The 21,110-nt window shown below is 21.4% G+C and overlaps 3 protein-coding genes across 3 annotated transcripts; 2 read left to right on the forward strand and 1 right to left on the reverse strand.

Annotated features, from left to right (window-relative positions):
* Positions 1 to 731: 731 nt before the first annotated feature.
* On the forward strand, positions 732 to 4,565 carry SRAE_2000409800 (Peptidase M1, membrane alanine aminopeptidase, N-terminal domain and ERAP1-like C-terminal domain-containing protein; the record flags this gene model as incomplete). Its single annotated transcript, XM_024642927.1, has 4 exons — positions 732 to 776; positions 824 to 1,302; positions 1,360 to 3,837; positions 3,890 to 4,565. 4 exons carry the CDS (start codon positions 732 to 734, stop codon positions 4,563 to 4,565), a joined length of 3,678 nt encoding a protein of 1,225 aa, XP_024508649.1.
* A 2,463-nt stretch (positions 4,566 to 7,028) lies between these two features.
* On the forward strand, positions 7,029 to 8,657 carry SRAE_2000409900 (Hypothetical protein; the record flags this gene model as incomplete). The annotated part of the gene is made up of 1 exon (XM_024642928.1): positions 7,029 to 8,657. The coding sequence occupies one exon, from the start codon at positions 7,029 to 7,031 to the stop codon at positions 8,655 to 8,657; it is 1,629 nt and encodes a 542-aa protein (XP_024508650.1).
* A 392-nt stretch (positions 8,658 to 9,049) lies between these two features.
* SRAE_2000410000 (Mauve) lies at positions 9,050 to 19,244 on the reverse strand (the record flags this gene model as incomplete). The annotated part of the gene is made up of 3 exons (XM_024642929.1): positions 9,050 to 9,261; positions 9,313 to 19,065; positions 19,112 to 19,244. The coding sequence occupies 3 exons, from the start codon at positions 19,242 to 19,244 to the stop codon at positions 9,050 to 9,052; spliced, it is 10,098 nt and encodes a 3,365-aa protein (XP_024508651.1).
* Between the last annotated feature and the right edge of the window lie 1,866 nt (positions 19,245 to 21,110).

Consider the following 21,110-nt stretch of genomic DNA (forward strand, 5'->3'; position numbering starts at 1 on the left):
TGTGTAGAAATATTTTAATAAAAATGATTTTTGCGCAATGAAAATCAGTATTCTTTATAGGCACAAAGATTGAAGAATAAAAATCAGGAAAATTATGGTTAATGAGAAAAATAAAAATCTAACTGTATTTATATTTGTGAGATTCAATTATACCTTATTTATTATATATTTTATTACTAAAATCAACAGATTATAAATTTTATTACTATAAAATTATAGTTTTTATAAACTAATATATCAATTCAAAATTAAATATAAAATAAAAATCTATTTTTTTATATTTAAAAAAAATATTTTTTTTATATAGGAAATAATATGATTGCACTAAATGATTTTTTTAAAAAATTTATACTGATCCACAAATAATGGGATATTTATATGTTCTTTAATTTATTAACAATTAATTGTTATTAAAATATATTTAAATATGATATAAAATTTATAAAAATATATCTTACTTTATAATTCTTTATATGTATAAATATATATTTATATTATCATTGAAGTCATTGAAGTCATTGATGTGTATATTTAATATTTGTTTTGATAAAATTATTGCGTTATTCGAAGAGAAATATGTTAAGTTGACGTTAAAAATAATTATACTATTAAAGAAACTTTTAATTTTTAGTTTAAGATACAATATTTTATATAAATTAATTTTTAATTTTATTTATCAATATTAAAAAAAAATATCTAAAAAAATTGAAGTTCATTCTTCAAACAAGGTTATGATGGAGGAAGTCAATTTATCTAATGAAAATAATAAAAAAAATGTAAGTTTTAGATAAAAAATTTATTAATTTTTTTTTTTAATTTTTAGAATACAAATTCAACATATCAATCAAAATTTGATAATTATCCAGCGTCATTATTTAAACAATCTAAAACACCCGTACCTGGAGTTTCTTTTAACGAGACAGAAACAGACAATGCAGTATTAATATCTTCTGATACCAATTCTATTGACTCTAACGGTAATTATGCTGATAAAAGAACAAAAAGTTCTACACAAGATATGGGTAGACAAGGAACATATCATCCTAAAAAAAAAGAAAATAAAGGAGCAACAGCAAAAATTTCAACTTTATCTAATGGTCCTACAATTATTAATGATTCTAAAGAAAAAGATTATACTAAAGATAAAAGAAAAGGATATACAGGAAGTGCAATTGCCTGCCTATTAACATTTGCCATTCTTGCAGCATTAACATCTGCTCTTATCACACATTTTGTTACACTAGAACAATGTCCAGTTGGTTATCCAAATAAAACAATTGTTTTAGATGATAGATTTGGACCGTAAGTTTGTATATATCAATTTTATACTCTTTTTTTTTTAAAAAAATTATATTTAAGTGATTTTTTTAAAAATATAACAATTGATCAAGAGACAGAGGATGAAGAAGAAAATATGTCATCTTCAGGAGAACCAACAGCAGAAGAATTAAGATTACCTAAGAGTTTAAGACCAATATGGTATGATTTAAAATTAAAAGTTTATCTTCCTGGATATGTTGAAATACCAAAAAACAAAAATCTTACATTTGATAGTTCAATACAAATTAACTTTGTGGTTGATGAAGAGACCAATGAAATAGTATTAAATGCTGACAAATTAAAATTTGATACTAATGACCTTGAAAACAAGTACAAACTTTTTAAATCTGATCCATCACAAAATACAAAAAATAATATTAATGTTGATAGAAAACATATATTTAGAAGGAGTAGTAATGATACAATAGAAGAATTTCCAACAACTACTGTTAAACCAATTAGTGAAGAGTTCATTGCAACTGAATTACCATTAACTCCACAGGAATCAAATACAACTTTGACTAATACTAATTTTACTACTTCTAAGTCTATTGATAAAACAACAACTACCATACCAGTGTCAAGTTTTGAAGCAATTGAAACTGATAATGATGTTGATATTACAACAGAAACATCAATTTCTAAAACAACTAAAAAAACTTTTGAAGATGTGACAGTTGCTGAAGAAGAAATGACACCTAGTGGGGTAAATGTTATTGGAGTAGTTGTTAATGAAACATTAAAAAAAGTTGTTTTTAAATTAAGTAGTACTTTAAAAAAAGGTGAAACATATATTTTTGCAATTAAATATAGTGGTAAGATAAGTAATTATCTTAGTGGTCTTTATTTAACAAAATATACATCACATAAAAAAACTGTACTTGCTGCTGTTACACAAATGGAACCAGATGATGCTAGACAATTAGCTGTATGTTTTGATGAACCTGAATTTAAAGCAAAATGGAGAGTTTCTGTTCAACATCCAAAAGGAACTGTTGCTATTGGTAATGGAATAGAACTTCAAAATGGAATTGATACTGATGACAATGATTGGAAATTAACAACATTTAAAGAAACACCACCAATGAGTTCATATTTATTAGCATTAGTTATTGGTAATTTTTCATATACTGAAGGGAATACAAAAACTGGTGTAAGAGTAAGAGTTTGGTCAAGACCAGAAACTGTAGCTCATACAACATATGCTCTAGAAGCGGGTATTAAAGTTTTAGAATTTTATGAAAAATATTTTGATGAACCATTTCCATTAGAAAAACAAGATTTGATAGGATTAACAGACTTTTCTGCTGGTGCTATGGAAAATTGGGGTCTTATTACATATCGTGAGACAGATCTTTTATATGATCCAAAAGTACAATTTCCATTCCAAAAAATTAGAGTATCACTTGTAATAGCTCATGAAATGGCTCATCAAGTTTTTGGTAATCAAATAACATTAAAATTCTGGGATGATCTTTGGATTCAAGAAGGTTTTGCATCATTTCTTGAACATCTTGGATCTGATGCTATATCTGATGGTAAATTTAGACAAGATGAATATTTTATATCTGAAGTATTACAAAATGCTATGAAATCTGACTCCAAAGCAACCTCTCATCCACTTTTCTTTCCTATAACTAAAGCTGAAGATATTTCACATGCATTTGATGTTATTACATATGATAAAGGAGCTTCATTTATTAGAATGCTTAAAAATGTTATTGGAGAGGAAAATTTTGTAGAAGGAATTAGAGAATATATTGAAAGATATAAATATAGTAATGCTGTTCATGAAGATTTATGGAAAGCATTACAAGCAAAAATACCAAGTGATTTAAAATCATGGGATGGTAAAACATTTGATGTTTCTGATTTTAGTAATAAATGGGTTGAACAAATGGGATATCCAGTAGTATATGTTCGTAGAATTGATGAAACAAGTGTTGAATTATTACAAAAACGTTTCAAATTAGATGATAATACTATTGAAGATAAGAAATTTAGAAATGCAAAATATTGGTATAAATGGGATGTTCCAATATGGTATTCAATTAATGGTGAAGAAAAAAAAATGACATGGCTTCATGAATCAACTACAATTAATACAACACTTCAAGATACTTTAATTATAAATACAGATTCAAAAGGATTTTATAGAGTTAATTATGATAAATTTGGATGGGAATCAATTATAAAACAATTAAATACTGATCATACAAAAATTTCTATTAAAACAAGAGCTAAAATTATTGAAGATGCTTTTTCTTTGGCAGAGGCTAATTTATTACCATATTATGTTCCATTAAATATTACAAATTATCTTTCTAAAGAAACTGAATATATTCCATGGATTATAGCTATCACAAATTTAGATAGTATTTTAAGTAAATTTGATGATGATCCAGAAGTTGAGATAGTTGAAAAATATTTTGAAAAATTATTAAAACCATTATATAGTTCTACACAATGGGAAGAATTAAATTCATTTATGGATAATGATGTAAATATATTTGAAAAGTAAGTTAAAATTATTAAAAAATATATATTTTTTTTATAAAAATTATTTTAGTCAATTAAAATCAACTGTTATTAATATGTATTGTCAAGTAAATAGAAAAGATTGTGCACCAAAAAGTTTAGAATTATTTAGAAATAATTTTGTTAAAAATTGTAAAGATGTTGATGCTGTTAGTAGTGAATGTAGTAAAGTTCCACCTATGATAAGAAAATTTGTTTATTGTAATGGAGTAAAATATGGTACAGAAGAGGATTGGCAATTTGTATATGATAAATTAAATAATGAAATTTCACAAATTGAACAAAATAGATTATTAACAGCTTTAGGTTGTACAAGAAGTAGTCTTATTAAGAAAAAAATGTTAAATGACTCTATTTCAATTGAAAAAAACGTATATAGACTTCAAGATGTTCCATTATTACTTTATTCATTAGCTTCTGATCCATTAGGAAGTAGAATTTCATTTGAATATTTAATAGATAATTGGAATATGATAGAAAAAATACTTAAAAAGTCATATTCAATTTTAAGTGAATTTATAAGTGGATGTATTCAAATTTATAGAAAGGCTGATATTGACGTATTTGAAAGATTTTTAGAAGAAAATAAAAAGACAACACATAAATATGAGGATTTTAAACAAAGACTTGAAGCTGCCAAACAAAGAAAAGAATGGAAAGAAAAACATATGGAACCCTTATATGATTGGTTTTCTAAAAATATTTAGATAAACATAGATGAATAAATATGTATGTCCTACTTTTATTATTTGTTAGAGAAATTTTTTATCAATATTATATTTAAAATGAATATTTTTATTTTTATCTTATGTTATTTTTTTTATAAACTTTTATTATACTTTTTAAGAAAAATAATGTTGTTACATTACGGTTCATAGAAATTAAATGACAAAAATCATTTACCAGTTATATATATTTCTTTTATATATTTTACATTCAAATTTTTCATCAAAAAAAAAATATTTTATTTTAAAAATAAATTTTATGTTACAATTGTAAATATATTTCTTGTTATTTTCTTTCTTTTTTAATTTACAAAATTGAATATGTTTAATTGTAAAATAATTAATTTTTCCATTTTTTTTTTTTACAATTTATTATAATTTATACAGTACACCAAATTATATTATCTAGTTATTAACTTTTGAAACAAGTGAATTTAATTTTTTATATTACTATATGATAAATAATTTTTGTTAATTTTTTCAATTAAATATTTTTTTAATTAATTGAAAAGTAGAAACAAAATATTTTGAAAAATTATATTTGTTCATATTTGACAATTATATATTTATTTAAATGAATCATAGACACATTCTTTCAATTAAATATAATGGATATTGTTAAAAGTAAAAGATATATTATTTAAAGAAATAATAATAAGTGCTTTACATTAATCTTTGAATAAAATAAATTTTAACATAGTATTTTTTTGAAAGGTTATTTTTAATTTTAAAAAATAAGCCATATTATTATTTTATAAATAAAAAGTGATATTTTAATAAAACTATAGAAATAAGATTATCCATATATAAATAACTAAAAAATTATATTATCTATAGAAAATGTTTAAAAATAGTAATTTTAATAACTAAATGAATGTTGTGATATTTTTTTTACTAAATATTAAAATTGCATAAAAATAATATTAAAATAACAATAATAAATTAATAAATGTTTTTTTTAGAATGAAAATTAATATGAAAAATAAGAAATATTCTATTTTTTTTAAGTTGATTTGCTTTTTTTTTGTGAAAGACAAACTTAATACAAATATGCTTATAAATACATTTATTTACTTTAAGATAAAAAAAAAATTTATTAATTTATTAAAATTTTCCCTCATTTTTTCCAAATAAATGTTTTATAATCATTATTAATTCAACCTATAAAGTATATATCTTCTTCAAAAAAAAAAATACTATTTTATTTTTACTTTTTCTATTTGAAATACAACTCAAAACAATGTAAAATTCAAAAGTTGACACAATCATTTCTCAATATATTCTTTTGTTTGAAAATATAACATTGTTTCATCGAATTATTTCATTGTTATTTAGTTGAATTGTTGTAAAGTTTGATTGAAGTTTAACAATACTTTCTTAATGAAATATTTTGTATTAAATATATCATATTGAATATACTATATTTATATTCTTAATTTTAATTAATTTAAAATGTTTTTGTTTAAAAAATTATATCTTAATATATACTTTATTATACTATTAAACATTATATATTGTAACTAGTTTATTCAAATAACATTTATTTTATATTATAATTATATCTAGTAAAGAAAAAATTTTTATAAGTTTGCGTGATATCAATTAAGTATATTAATAAGATTTATTTATATAATATAAATTTATGGAAATGATTTTTTTACTAAGAATATTATTTATTTTTTAAAGAAAATTTTTTAACACATAATAATCAATATTTAATAATGTCAATTTGTTTTAAAAAGTCTTTGTTTTTAGAAACTTTTTTTAGTACTCTTACTTTTAATTGTTAATTATTTCAACATAGTATTTTAAAAATTTAGTTTGTTGGTATTAAATATATTAGATAATTTAATTTACTTTTTTTTTGTAAATTAAGGAAAAAAAATATTTTTTTTTTGTAGTTTTTTATTAAAATTTATTTAAGTACACATTTTTTCATTAATTATATTAATTCAACATACTTTTTCTTTATTTTTTTTTGGTAATTAAAAAAAAATCGTCTAGACAACAACTTTTAAATACAGTTTTATGTGAAAATATTATGTTTTTACTTTTTGTAAACAATATATTAAATCAAAATATTACTTTGTTTTATTGATCTTATGTTATATAATTTTTTATATTATTAATAAGTTTCAAATTATATATATATAACAAAAGCTTTTAACCGAATAAATAAATGATACATTGTATAATATATATATACATATATAATAACAATTATATAATTAAACAATGTTTATTATAACATTAAAGTTATTTAATTTTAAAACAAATTGTCGGTATTTTTTTTTATGCCATTTATCAATCATTATTTGTTGCACTCTTATAACGATTTTTTGATACTAAAAATATTTATTTAATATTTAAACAAATGTATTGTTTCAGCTTCATAGCATATATTCATACATTTTATTTTTAGTTATATCAATAAATTTAATTATAATGGATAATAATAATGATTTAATGATTTTTTCTTTTACTGAACCAGTAATTTTAAAGAAAATTTTTAGCTATATTTCTTCATATGAAGACATTATTAATTTATCTTCATCAAGTAAATTTTTTAAAACTCTTTTAAGTTTAACACCAAAAAATATGTTATCATATAATGAGAATTGTTTCTATGAAATTTTACTTAGTAGAAATTCAAAAACAAATGAAAATTTTGTTATATGTCATAATCCATTTTCAAGAAATAAAAGATCATCTTACTTGTTTAATGATGAAATTACCTATTTATCAACATTACCAAATAATTATTTTATTTTTCAAAATGAAATTACAACTGAAATTGATTTAAATTTTGATAATATGTCAATAGAATCTGCTAATGAAATAATTGATGATTTAGGAAAATTTATTAATGAATTATCAAAACTTTTTAAAAATGCAAAAATATTAAATTTATCTTTATCATTATCACACTATAGATATAATTATTTGGGTAGATTATTATCACAACTTAAAAGTAATACAATTGAAATAATAAAATTTAATATTCAAGATTTATTTAAAACAGTTTTACAAGATAATTTATTAACAAATACAACAATTTTTGATGGAATACCAAATTTTAAAGAAATTTTTATTAGTGGTTTTCTTGGTACAGTACACAATTATACATTTAATACACATGATAGTGTTTTAACACATTTTATAAGATGCCTTTCTAATCGTAATAATTGTATTTTAAATATTATTGAATTAAATTACTCCTCCTCTCATCAAAAATCTATTTCTGAGTATTTGGAGTTAGCTACAAATAACAATTTTTTAATTAAATATAGAGATGAGTATGATTTTCCATCAACAATTTTTGTACCATTACGTGAAAAAGAATCATTTAGAAGATGTAACATTTTAGATAATCTTTTATCAATATCAATAAAAATAAGAACAACACAACTTTTTCTTCCACTTATCAAAAGTATTAAACAATTAATTAAATTAAAAGAAATTCATGTATCAATGTTAAACATTAATATAGATAATATTTTAGATGTTACATGGAAAAATATTACAAATCTTCAACTTTTTAATTTAGATTTTTGTTTAAGTGAAGAAGTACATCCAATAATAGCAAAAGATGCTGATTATCATAGTCAATTAAATATTGTTAAATATTTTATCTCAATATTACCCTCAAATGTCATGAAATTAAGATTGCATAATATTTATTGCATGACTGATGATGTCTCAAATTTTATTAATGAAACACTACCAAATATACAATTTTTATGGATTCAATGTGGTATATTTCAAAATAAAACATGTTTTGAAAATTTTAAAAATATTAAACATTTAATTTTATTAAATGTTCATGATTTAATAATTCCTAAATCTGTTGAATTTTTTATTATGGAACAAAAATGGACCATTAGAAATCCATATGATGATGAACAAATTTTTAAAAAATATTCAGAATCTTTTCCATATTATATTCTTCAGAAACCATCATTATCTAGAATATATTTTAAAAATTTATTTGATTCAAAACAACTTTTTGATATTATAGAATATTATTATAATAATAATAGTCCATCACTCTTTACAAAAATTCCACGTTTTTAAGTATATTAAATTAATCTACAAATATTGTAGTTATCACTAATTAACTTTTTTTTTTTAATAAAACTAGTTGTAATTTTATTTTTAAACAAACTATGATTTTGTTTTAAAAAATTACATTTTTCAATTATATTTCTTTTTATAGAATAAACAATTAATTTTGTTGTCAATAGGACAAAATTAAAAATATAATATATTAAAAATGTTTAATCATTAATCTTTATTATATTTATAAATGTTATAAAATTATTAAAACATTTTTATTTATTTAATATAAAAATAACATGCTAAAGAAATAAAAATTTTGTTTGTTAAAAAAGGTTAAATAAAATTATGTAAAAAAAAAAAGAATTTGGTAATTTATTAAATATATATATTATATACAAAAAAAAAAGTTAACTATCCATATAATTCATATCAATATTACTAGAATCACGAATGTCATATTTTAAATCAAGATATTCAACAGATGGTAATTTATATGAATACCCACCAGCCTGCCAACATAAAATTGTCCCATTATTATAAGCAATAAAAAGACGTTTTCCTGAATTTGTACATATAACACTAGCAACTTCACTATTTAAAATTATATTTGTATTATTATCTAAAGATTTGACACGTTTCAATAGACGACGATACTCTGAATCTGACTTACTTCGTTCATATGTTTGATCAATATTTAATGAATGATAAGGATGTTCCTCATAACTAAATTCTCTTATTATACTTAATGTCCACATTTCAATCATTTGTACTTTTCCATTTTCTAAACCAATTATCAATGAGTTAACACTTATACCTTCAGGAAGATTTGTCATTCCTATACTTGTAACAGCAAATTTAGAATCAATAGAACCAATTAAATCTCCATTTATTGTAAAAAGATATATTTTTGTTAATGAAATATCATTTTTATATGATTTATTTTGTTTACCATTACTCACAATAGCAATATCTCCAGAAGTTTGTGATATCATTGTTAATTGAACACCATTATCTTGTATTTTTTTATAATCATTCTCAGGAAATTTAACTTTTCTAATAAATGTATTTTTATTACTATCCCATATTATAACAAAACCATTTTGACATGATGAAACTATAATACTATAATTATCTGATATTGAAAGGCATGTTATAGGTGAATAATGTCCTAATAATTGATTATAATGGCATGTTACATAACATCTTTTATCAACAAAATTAAGTTGTAATATTTTAATCATACCACTTTTAAAACCAACAAATAATCTATTGTTACATGTAGAGTATGTTACACAAGTTGGAATTTCATAACCCATATGCCAAAAATTTTGCCATGGTGAACCTTCTTCATTATTATAATTTTTTGATATATTTATTCCTACTGATGTATATCCACAACCAACTAAGAAACGAATTCTAAGTACATTTGCTTTATTTTTCCAATTAACTGCTGCAATCACTTCATTATCAGATTCTTTAGAATAAAATAATCTTTTTTTTGTATCATTATGTTGTCTTAATAATATTATTCCATCTGGTACACCAATAGCTGGTGAAACAAATGTTGATGGTGCTTCATATAAAATTATTTTATTTAATTTTTTATCTTCTTTATCATTATCTTTACCATCTTCAAGTTTTGTATTATGTTTTCCTTTAACAATATATGGTGAATCTTCTGATATAAAAAAATTTGGACTACCAACATAATCACCCCATTTAATACCACTAACAGATGATATTGGTGATGGAATAGGTACTTGATTTAAACTTATAGTATTACTTAATCTTGGTAAATGACTTGTTAAAAATAATTGTGCTGGCATTTGCCCATACGTTTTAATCATTGTTTTTAATGCTACTTTTAAAATAACATCATCATCTCTTTCAGCATCATCTTCTAATGTACTTACATTTAAATTAGCAACTGCTTTACTTGTATTTGTACCAAAGCGATATGTTAATGGATGAAAAACATTAATAGCTTTAACTGCTGCTTCACCAGATTGTTTATATCCAAATATAAGATCAATCCAAAGATGTAAATTTGCTGAGACAATTGAACTTTCAAGAGTCTGCCTATGAATTAGAGTAAAAAGGCGAGCATTATTATTTGGTACCCATGGAGGTAATACAACATTATTAACTCTAGCACCATCTTGTCTTACACCAAGATCTAAATTACTTTTATTCATTAAAAATTCAGGAAAATAAAAAAATTCAGGTATTAATTCTTTAAAATCAGTTGTTGATCTGGAGGAGGCAAGTGCCCATGTTGTTTCAAGTGAATTAAATAATCTATCAGCAATATCAAAATGATTATCTTGATATTCTAAAGCAACTGATGTAAAAGGTGATAATCTAACTAAGAAATGTGTTATTATTCCAGAATTTGAGTAATGTGATCCATAATGATAAGGACCAAACTTAACTGGCATCCCAGTAAAAGTTATAGTTTCAGAATTAGAATTTGATTTAAATCTTTTATATTCATTATCAAGATCATTATAATAATTAATGTAATATTCTTCTTTACTTTTATCTTGTATAGCAATAGGTTTCTGGAGAACTCTATATGAATTAGGATTATTAAGATTGAGTGTTTCTGAGGTATAATCACTAAGAATAAAAGGAAAAACAGGATATTGCATCAAATCATTATAACTTCTACCAGCTAATTTATTAAGTAACATTAAATATTCAAAAGTTGTAATAATACCTTGTCTCCATGTTTGAGTTATATTTTTTAATTGTCCCTCTAAATTAACAATTAAATTAGGTAATTCTAATGATAATATTTGTTCTAACGCATGTTCTCTTTCTTTTTTTGATACAAAAGATAATAATAATGTTTCACCATCGGTAAAAAATAATTCTAATGCTGTATCTTTAAGAAGATATTGTCTTTTATATATCTCCTTAATTTTAGAACATTCAAAATATAATGTAAATGGATCACATTCAAGACCTTTTTGGCTAGTTTTAGCAGATTCACCAAAGAAATAGATACAATTTGAAGCTAATATTAATTCACCAAAACATTCTAAATTTGGCATAACAACTGTTACTGTAACTGATTGCCTAACATCATCAATATTTTTAACATAATCCATTGATATAGCTGCTTGATTAAAACTTTGTAAAACACCATTTTTTTTATTTTGATCTTTACCAACTCTATCATTTAAAAGTAAATTATATAATGGTTTTGTTTTTGCTTTTATCATTGTTGATTTTTGTTCATCTAACACATAACTTTCATCATAATTATAGTCATATGGGCATAGGCGAATTCTTTCTCTTAAACCATTTTCAGTTCTTTCTAAAGCCCATCCTTTTGGCCAACATTCAATTTTTTGAACAGGACCCTCAGGATGTGTAAGACAAGATGATATATTAAGTAAATTTTGTTCTGCTTCATATAAATTTTTTAAAATAGTTTCTAAAAATTTACCAAATAATTTTCTAATACCATGATGATATTCATTAACCATTCGTGTTATTGCAAAAGCAAAATCTGTTGTTTGTGAAACACAAACTTGAAGTCTATCATAATATAATGTTGCTTTTGATCTTAATTCAGAAAGATATTTTTTCTTTAAACCTATATAACATTTATAACAATATATTTCTTCATTAACTAAATTTTCAGCAGAATCTATTGATAAATCACTAAAAGGACTTTTAATATTAACAGATTTTAAAATATCCATAATTTTTGATAAATTTTTATTAAACTCCTGATATTCAGTATGTTCTTTAAATAATGGTACTTTTGATAATGCTATTTCATGAATACCAATATTTAAACAATACTGTAAATCAAGATCAATATCAATTAATTTTTTAAGATAATCCCTTTTATCAGGTATATCTTTAGCAATTATTTGAATTAATCTTATTTGTTTTGCAATTAATGGTGGTTTTCTTTCAAAATGAATAGTTGTATTAATATTATCAATTTTTTTACATTGTGATAATTTATTATCAATACTACAAAGTGTACATGCTAAAATTCTTAAAATTAATATTCCTACTTTTGGTTTACACATTATTAATAATTTATGCCAATTAGCACTACCACTTTTAATAAGACTTGTTTTATTTCTTGTAGGTCCATATGTTTCATACTCATTACCAAGAATCCAAATATAATACATAAATTGAAAATTTAAAATAAATGAATCTAGCTCTTCAGCAGGTATAAAGTAATCTCTATTTCCTTGTTCACCATTATTTCCATGAAAAAGATAATATTTTGCCAAAAGTTCCAATGCAAATAATAATCTTTCACTTAAATTTTCCATACATTCTGGTGTTGTTTGTGATTTCCATCTATAAACACATTTTTCATTTTTTCCATTTTCTATATTATGTTTAAAAGCAATAAAAGTAAAATATGTTGGATTTTCAGGTATAAATTCAAAATTATCTTTACTTTCTTCATCATCAATAATATTAAAATCTTCTGGTGATGTTCTACCAGATGCAGAAGTATTAACATAATTATCACCAAAAACTTCTCTTATACTTTCAAGCCACCATTTCATAAAAGATGACAATAATTCACGTAATTTTCTTGAAGCATTTAATATTAAAGTTATATTATTTCCATTTTCAATTTTTTCTTCATCATTTAATGTTTCATTTTGTAAAGTTGCTGTTGATATATATCCCTGAAAAGTATATTCTAATAGTAAACAATTCCAAGCAAAACCTTTACATTTTTCATAAAATATTGTATTATCATATGGTATAGAATTAATAGCTATATATCTTAAAAATGTAACAAATGTTTCAAGGAGAAGAATATTAGGACTTGACTTGTCACTTTTATCAATTCTATATAAATCTTTTCTTATCAACATATTTCTCATAACATTAAAAATACATTCCATTAAACCACATTCCATCATTACTTGTCTTAACATAGAATTAGAAAGAAATAATTTCATGAAAGCTCCAATAAGTCTAATAAAATCAATTTCATTACCAATTTCACTTGTCTTTTCTAGTAATGCAAATAATGCTGGAAATGAGGCAAATGTCATATTATTTGGTGGTATATTTTTAACATGAGTTTCATCTAATCCTTGAGAAATATCAACACTTTCTAAACACATCAATGAAAATAATGAATTAATAATTGTTATATTTATAACAGTTAAATTATTTATTTGACTACCAATAATATAAAAACCACCTTGTTTTATAAATTCCATTTTAAGATCTTCAGGTAATCTAAAAATAAATTTTGATAATAACATAAATATATTTGTTTGTATATCAGGATCAGTTTGTCTTGAACTAAGAACAAGTATTGAATACCAATGAATTGCATCATATATTTGAATCATAACATTATCAGAACAAATAACAAAAGAAGATGCTAAAAATTCAATTATTAATGATCTTAATTTTGTCATCCATCTTGGTGTATCAGAAGGTATTTCTTTAACAATTTCATTTTGACAAATTTTTGGATTAGTAATTTTATTAATTAAATTTTTATAATCTTCATATAATTTTGGATCATCTTGTTTTGTATTAGGATCTTCATCTATTCCAAGTAATAATTCTCTACATTTAGTGATATCTTCAAGCATATCTGGTGTAATAGTTCCTTGACATATATCATTACGATATTTTATAATAAAATCATTTAATAATTTTGACATTATTGTTTCTTCTAATGGAAATTCTAAATTAACACGTTCATTAAAATCAGTAAAATCAATCCAATTATTTCCACCATTTTTTATTACATGATTAATACTTCCTTTAAAATCAACCATTGAATTTGAAGGATGACCAAGTTCTTTGATATAAAAACAAAAATTTGTTGCTGGATGTGTCATAAATAAAAATCTCCATAATGAAAATAATGCAGGAAAATTATCATCTAATGTACATAATTCTTTAAAAAGATATATTGAATTTTCAATAAAACTTGTTGGTGTTGGTATAGGATCATTTATTGAAATATTGTTTAAATTTTCATTTGGATTATTATTACACCAAAATTCTTCTTCTGGTAATTTTTCATTAGATACAGAGGAATATGTATCAAGAATAGTTCTAATTAAATTATTTCTAACAATTTCATCTTTATTATTTTTTGCAAAAATACATTTATTTTCTGTTATACAATCAGAAACCATTTTAACTAATAATACAAGAGCTTCTAATTTACATAAACCATAAAGATTCCATAAATGAAGAGAATGAAATATATATAAAAGCATCTGTGCATCTCTAATAATTGAGTAGGCTGTTGATGAAATTATTGTATTTTTATCACCAATATATTTAAATTCTTTATCTTCTGATTTAATATAAACAAGATCTGATATAGCTAAACTTAAAACATTAAAAATATCTTTTTTTGTAACTTTAGCAGATTTTGATGCAAATATTCTTAAAGGTATAAAAACACCACCAGAAATATCAAATTCAGATAATGAAATAACATTATTTTTTACAGCATTAATAAGCATTCTAAGAACAATTGATTGTGAAAATTCTTTAGTTACATTTTTTTCTTCCATTCTAGTTTCTTTTAAACTTTCATCAAAATTTAATTCTACTGTTCTTGCATAAAGATAAATAAATGTTTTTGTTGGGCATATAGATGCTAAATCATTTATAAATGAAAAATTTTTTACTACTCTAGGTTGAGAATTCCATTTAATAGGAAAATCAACAAGTTCTATTAATGATAGTAAATATGAAAGATTTGTTGTGAAAGTAATAGATGAATTTGTATTATTAATAATATCAGAATTTTTTGATAAATGAAAATTAAATCCATATGATGAAGTTGAATTGACATTATAATATATATTTGCTAATTTTAATGCAGTTGGATTTAATGTTGAAACAGAATAAACATTAGGACATTCAGCATCAATAATAAAAACAGTCTTCTTTTGAAGGAGACGTAATGGTGGTTCAGGAGATTCAATTATTTTAAATATACTTTTAATATGTTTCTTTTTATTTTTTAAAAATGTTCCATTTAAAAGGGGATAAAAATTATAAAATTGATATGTTATATTGGAGCTTGTTCTCATAAAATTTTTAACATTTGATGTTAAAGAATTTAAAATAAATAAATTTTCAAATTGTAAAAGACCCTTAAATGAAAAAATGTTTGCCAATTGATATTGAATTGAATTTTTTTCTAAAAACTCCATAAATCCAAAATTAATAGTAAAATTTTTGTTGATAAATTCATTTAAATTAATATTTGAAATTTTTTCTAAATAAATTATATCATATATTTTACAGTTAACTGAAAATCGACATAACAATTTTTTAGAATTTTTTAATTGTGTATCAATATCATTCATATACATAACTTGAAAAGATATTGATCTCCATTCATTTTTTTTCCATTTTGTTAATGAAATTTTATCTTCCTGTACAAGTTGATTGTTAAAAATTAAATTTATATAAAAATTTCCTGATGTTACATTTAAACAAAGTTTAAAAATTAAATTTTTATTATCTTCATTTGATAATAAAATACTTGCTATATGAATCTTATTATTTTTGTACTTTCTTTTTTCTTCCCATGTATTAACTTTAATTTTAAATGTTAAACTAAGTCCTGTTTCAAGATTAATATTATATTTTGAATCTAATATAACACTAAAACCTTCCTTATTTATACCATCTAAATCATTTGTATAAACAGGAAATTGTAATGAATAATTTGGATTTGTTGGATCTTCAAGATTTGGTTTAAGTGAAAACTTTTGAAATGCTTTCAAAAATGCTTTATGATATTGTTTAGATTCAAAAAAATGTAAAAGAAGAAATTTAAAAAATTGAGGTAGATGTGATAATAAATTCATAAATGGTAAAAGAATATTTTCAATAGAATTTGTATTATCCTCAAAATCTGTATTTTTAATATTTAACAAAATATTTTCAATTTTTGGTAACAAAAATGATGATGTAAAATTATTTTTTCTAATTATTATATTGTCCATAGGATTTATGTTAAATGATGTAGACAAATTATAACAAATTTTTGTTGCAATTTTTGAGATCTTTAACATCATTGTAATAATACTGTCTTTTGGTAATATTTCTAAATTATTAGCTAAAATTATGATCATAAACTTAAAGATATCATAACAAGTTTCATTTGCAAATAAATTTGATAATCTATTTAAAGATTTTTCATTATAAACAATTATTTCATTATTAACATAATCTGTCGTTGTAGATTCATCAATATCTGATGCATTTCCATCAGTTGATAATACCAAATTAGAAGTATTCACATAGTAATCTTTTAAATCATTAACAAGATAATTAATTAATGAATTGATTAAATTTAATTTCATTTTTGGATGTACTTTTTTTTCTATATCCTCAAAAATATTATCCTTTTGATTTTCATTAACATTTTTTGACAAAAGTAATATAATACAAGATGCTAAACATAGTGAAAGTTGATATGTTAAATGATAACTAGGTTTATCATCTTCAGAAAATAATTCACCACATAATGTATTAATTAGATTAAATAATGGTATCAATAATTCATATAAGTATTTATAAATATTTTGATTGTGTATACATATATTAGTTAAAAGTCCTGCTTCAAAAAACATAGATAAAATATAATTGATTTTTTCTAATGATTTTAATATATTATCTTTTAAATTTTTTATCAATTCACTTAAATATTGCAACAAACTATTAATTAAAGGTTTACCAGTAAAAATAACATTCTTTTGATCATCAATTGATGAATTAGAAGTAGATAATAATGGTAAATCTCCCTCATAAATAATAAGTTCCCTGAGAAAATTTGAAAAATTTTGTGATAAAAATAATTCTTCTATATCTAATAAACTTGATATAATATTTTGTTTTTTTATAACAACAATAGAATATATAAATTGAAGTTTTTCTTTTTTTTTACATTTGCTCAAGCATTCTAAAGAATTTCTAAGAATTTTTATAGAATATTCTAAAGAATTTGATGATGAGGTATCATGATATGTTGTAATTGTATTTGTTATAGATGCTATAATTGCTAATATAAATTCTTTTGAATCATCAAATGATAATATCCGTAAGAAAATTTTATATACATGAAATAAAGGTTCTTCCTTATCTTCAAGTAATCTATCATTTAAAAATTTATAAGAAATATTCATTGTATTATATATAACAGCTTTTTTTAAATGTTTTTTTCCACATTCTAAAGCACTCCAGATATCTTTAGTAGAAATAGAACAATAATACAAATACTCAAATCCCATAATAAAATATAATTCTGATGATGGTATACATTCACAAAATGATGGACGAAACTGTTTTAATAAACAATAGTATGTTGAAGGTTTTCCATTAATTGAAGTATCAAAGAATGCTTGATAAATAATAGAAAATAATTTAAAGTGAAAATTATTTGGACAGTTTAAATAAGAATGTATTAAAGAAATTTTTTTTATCTTTGAAAGTATATTTTTTCCACAATCTATCAAATCTTCAGCAGTAAAAATATTTGTAAATATAGTTTTTAATGATTGAAAGAAATTTTCTCTCCTATCATTACTAAATTCTTTTTTTGTAATCCATCTTTCAAATGCTGTTGTAGTGATAATATCAATAATTTTTTTTATTGTTACTTTAATTGTATCTAATGTTTCTTTAGTAATATCAATATTATCACTATCATAATCTCCTTCATCAATTTTAAAATATATATTTTTTAAAAAATATGTAAATTTGGCAATTTCTTCTATATTACCCAAAAAATAATCAAAACATTTTGTCTTAGTTTTTTCTATATCTTCTTTATTAATATGTAAAATTCTACCATTTTCATCAATCATCATGTTACATTTAACAATAATTGTAGCATACAAAACACATGCTACCCAATTTTTTGTTTGAATAATATTATTTTCTACCAAACCATTTTGAAATTTAAATTTTTCACATATTGATAAAGTAGCTTCAGACCAATAATTTTGTGTACAATATTTGGCAATAATTTTTAATACAATGAATGCTGTATCAAAACAAAGTAATGGAGGAGATGGTGGATGTTGACCAGTCATTAATTTAAAAAAAAGACATATATCATCAAAATAAGCAAATGGTTTTTCATCAAAAAAATCATTTGAATCTTCATTATTTATAGATAATTCAATTGATTGTTGTGGAAAAGCATATACAAAATTGATCCATTCCTTATCTTCATCTAACGACATTTTATTATTTATTATAAAATATTTTGTTCTATTTCTAAAGTTTCTTTCACTTTTTAAAACATCTTTTCTAATAAGTTTAACAGTATATGGCACTAAAAATGTATCTGCAGGACTTTCAACAGACCATTCTGTTAAAAAATCAAGAAATTCTTTGCAAACAATCTCACAACATGATGGATTAACTGAAAAATTAAAAAAAAAATATTTATATAAATAATATCAACTTACGTTTATCTAAAGGAAAAATAGAAATAAGAACCATAACACAGTATCTTGATTCATGATAACTATTATCCTTCAAACATCTAAACTTTTTCAAAAGTTTTAACAAAAAACGGGCTTTATCTCCTTTTGAAACCATGAATAACAATATAATATGTTGTTGAAAATCATAAAGGAATAATCTAGAAATAACAAACAACTATAATACCTTATACAATACAAAATTGATAAAAAAATCATTTTAAACAGATAGCAAATTGATTCTTAACAATAGAAAAGTATTTTTTTTTTTTATAAAATAACAAGTATAAAAAAATAACTATTATATAAAAGTATTAGTTTTATTATTTTAGAAAAAAATTGTAACATAAAAATAAAATGCTTGATAGAAACATTAAAAGTATTTAATATTAATAACAAACAAACTTATCAACTAACTAAAAATTTTATGTATGACAATAAAAAAATTGTAACTATAAAAAAAATAAATTGTTCATTGATATAGGTTTGATAAATAAAAAATTTTTTTTATACAATAAAGAATTAAAAAATAATCAAAAAGAAAATAAATTATAAGTTGATTTTACAAATAAAAATCTTTTTACTTTTTAATATAAACATTATATAATTATAAAAAGATTATCTTTTTTCGTGGTATACATTAAGTTAATACTTAGTTTCGATAAATATAACAAAAAAAAAAGCCAAATTTATAAATATAATGATTAGATAAGAAATAAAAAAAAGGTAACATATATATAAAGAAATATGTATAAATTCCTTTTTAATGTAAAAAAAAAACTTTCCGTAATTTAATAAAAGAACATATAAATAAAATTTTTAAAAATACATAGTAATTTAGGTGGTTAGAAGAATAAAAAAGAATTATATTCTTTTTAACTACATTGTTAGAAAACATATATTCCCTTTACAAATTCTAAATATACTTTAGACAGATATTTGTGCATATAAAAATTGAAAATGATAAATGTCTGTTAAAATAAATTTGGTTCAAAATTTTTCATTTTTAATTATTGAAAAAAGAAAAAGTATAATTAAAACATATTCATATTAAATTGACATCTGTACTAACTAAATGATAAAGTTTGAAGTTATAATTATTAATTAAAATTAATAGTATAAAGTTAAATAGCCATTATCATAAATAGAGATAATTATTATGATGTAAAAACATATTCATAGAAATAAAAAAAATGTACCCAGTGTATAATTAAAGAAGGAAAATATTATATAATAAAATAAACTAAAGTTTAATTATTTTATAATGCAACTAAATGCAAAAAAATGGGTATTTAAAAGTGGTTTGACTATATAAGTGATAAGAAAACACGTATAGTAGTATACTATAAAAAGAAAACTTCTTATCATGATATTTATTTAATGATAGTATATAAATAGCTACAAATAAAATTTTAAAATATTAAGAAGTAACATAGATAAAAGAACTTGAAATCAAAAAAGAGGAAAAATAAAAATTAAACTCTGGTAATTAAAAAATAAAAAGCACACAGTATTATTAATAGTAGCAAAATTATCTCTACAAACATTTTCCCAATGTTTTCTCTTTTGAAGATTTACTCACATATTTTAGCTTAACTTTCCTTTTTTTTCATGATAACAATATAGTAATTTTATCAACTTTTTTTAAAATTTTATAAATGAAATAAATTTTTTTGAAGAGAATAACAAAAAAAATTAGGTGATTATTTGAAAAAAAAGTTGATTTAATTAATAAATACGAAAAAAAAAGTTTGTAAAATTAGATAAAAATTAAAAATTCATAATGATTAAAAGTTCTTCAAATTTTCTCGATAATTATGTTTATTATTATACTAATTTCTTCTGGCCTCATTAGTTTAATAACATCATACATCTTTTGAAATTTATTGCTTTCTCACTTTTATATTTATACTCTAGTATCTCTTTCTCAGCTTTTATTATTACACATCATTGATATATTATTTTTTTCAAAAACAATATATTG

This window comes from Strongyloides ratti (genome assembly GCF_001040885.1).
Source record: "Strongyloides ratti genome assembly S_ratti_ED321, chromosome : 2".
Classification (NCBI taxonomy): domain Eukaryota; kingdom Metazoa; phylum Nematoda; class Chromadorea; order Rhabditida; family Strongyloididae; genus Strongyloides; species Strongyloides ratti.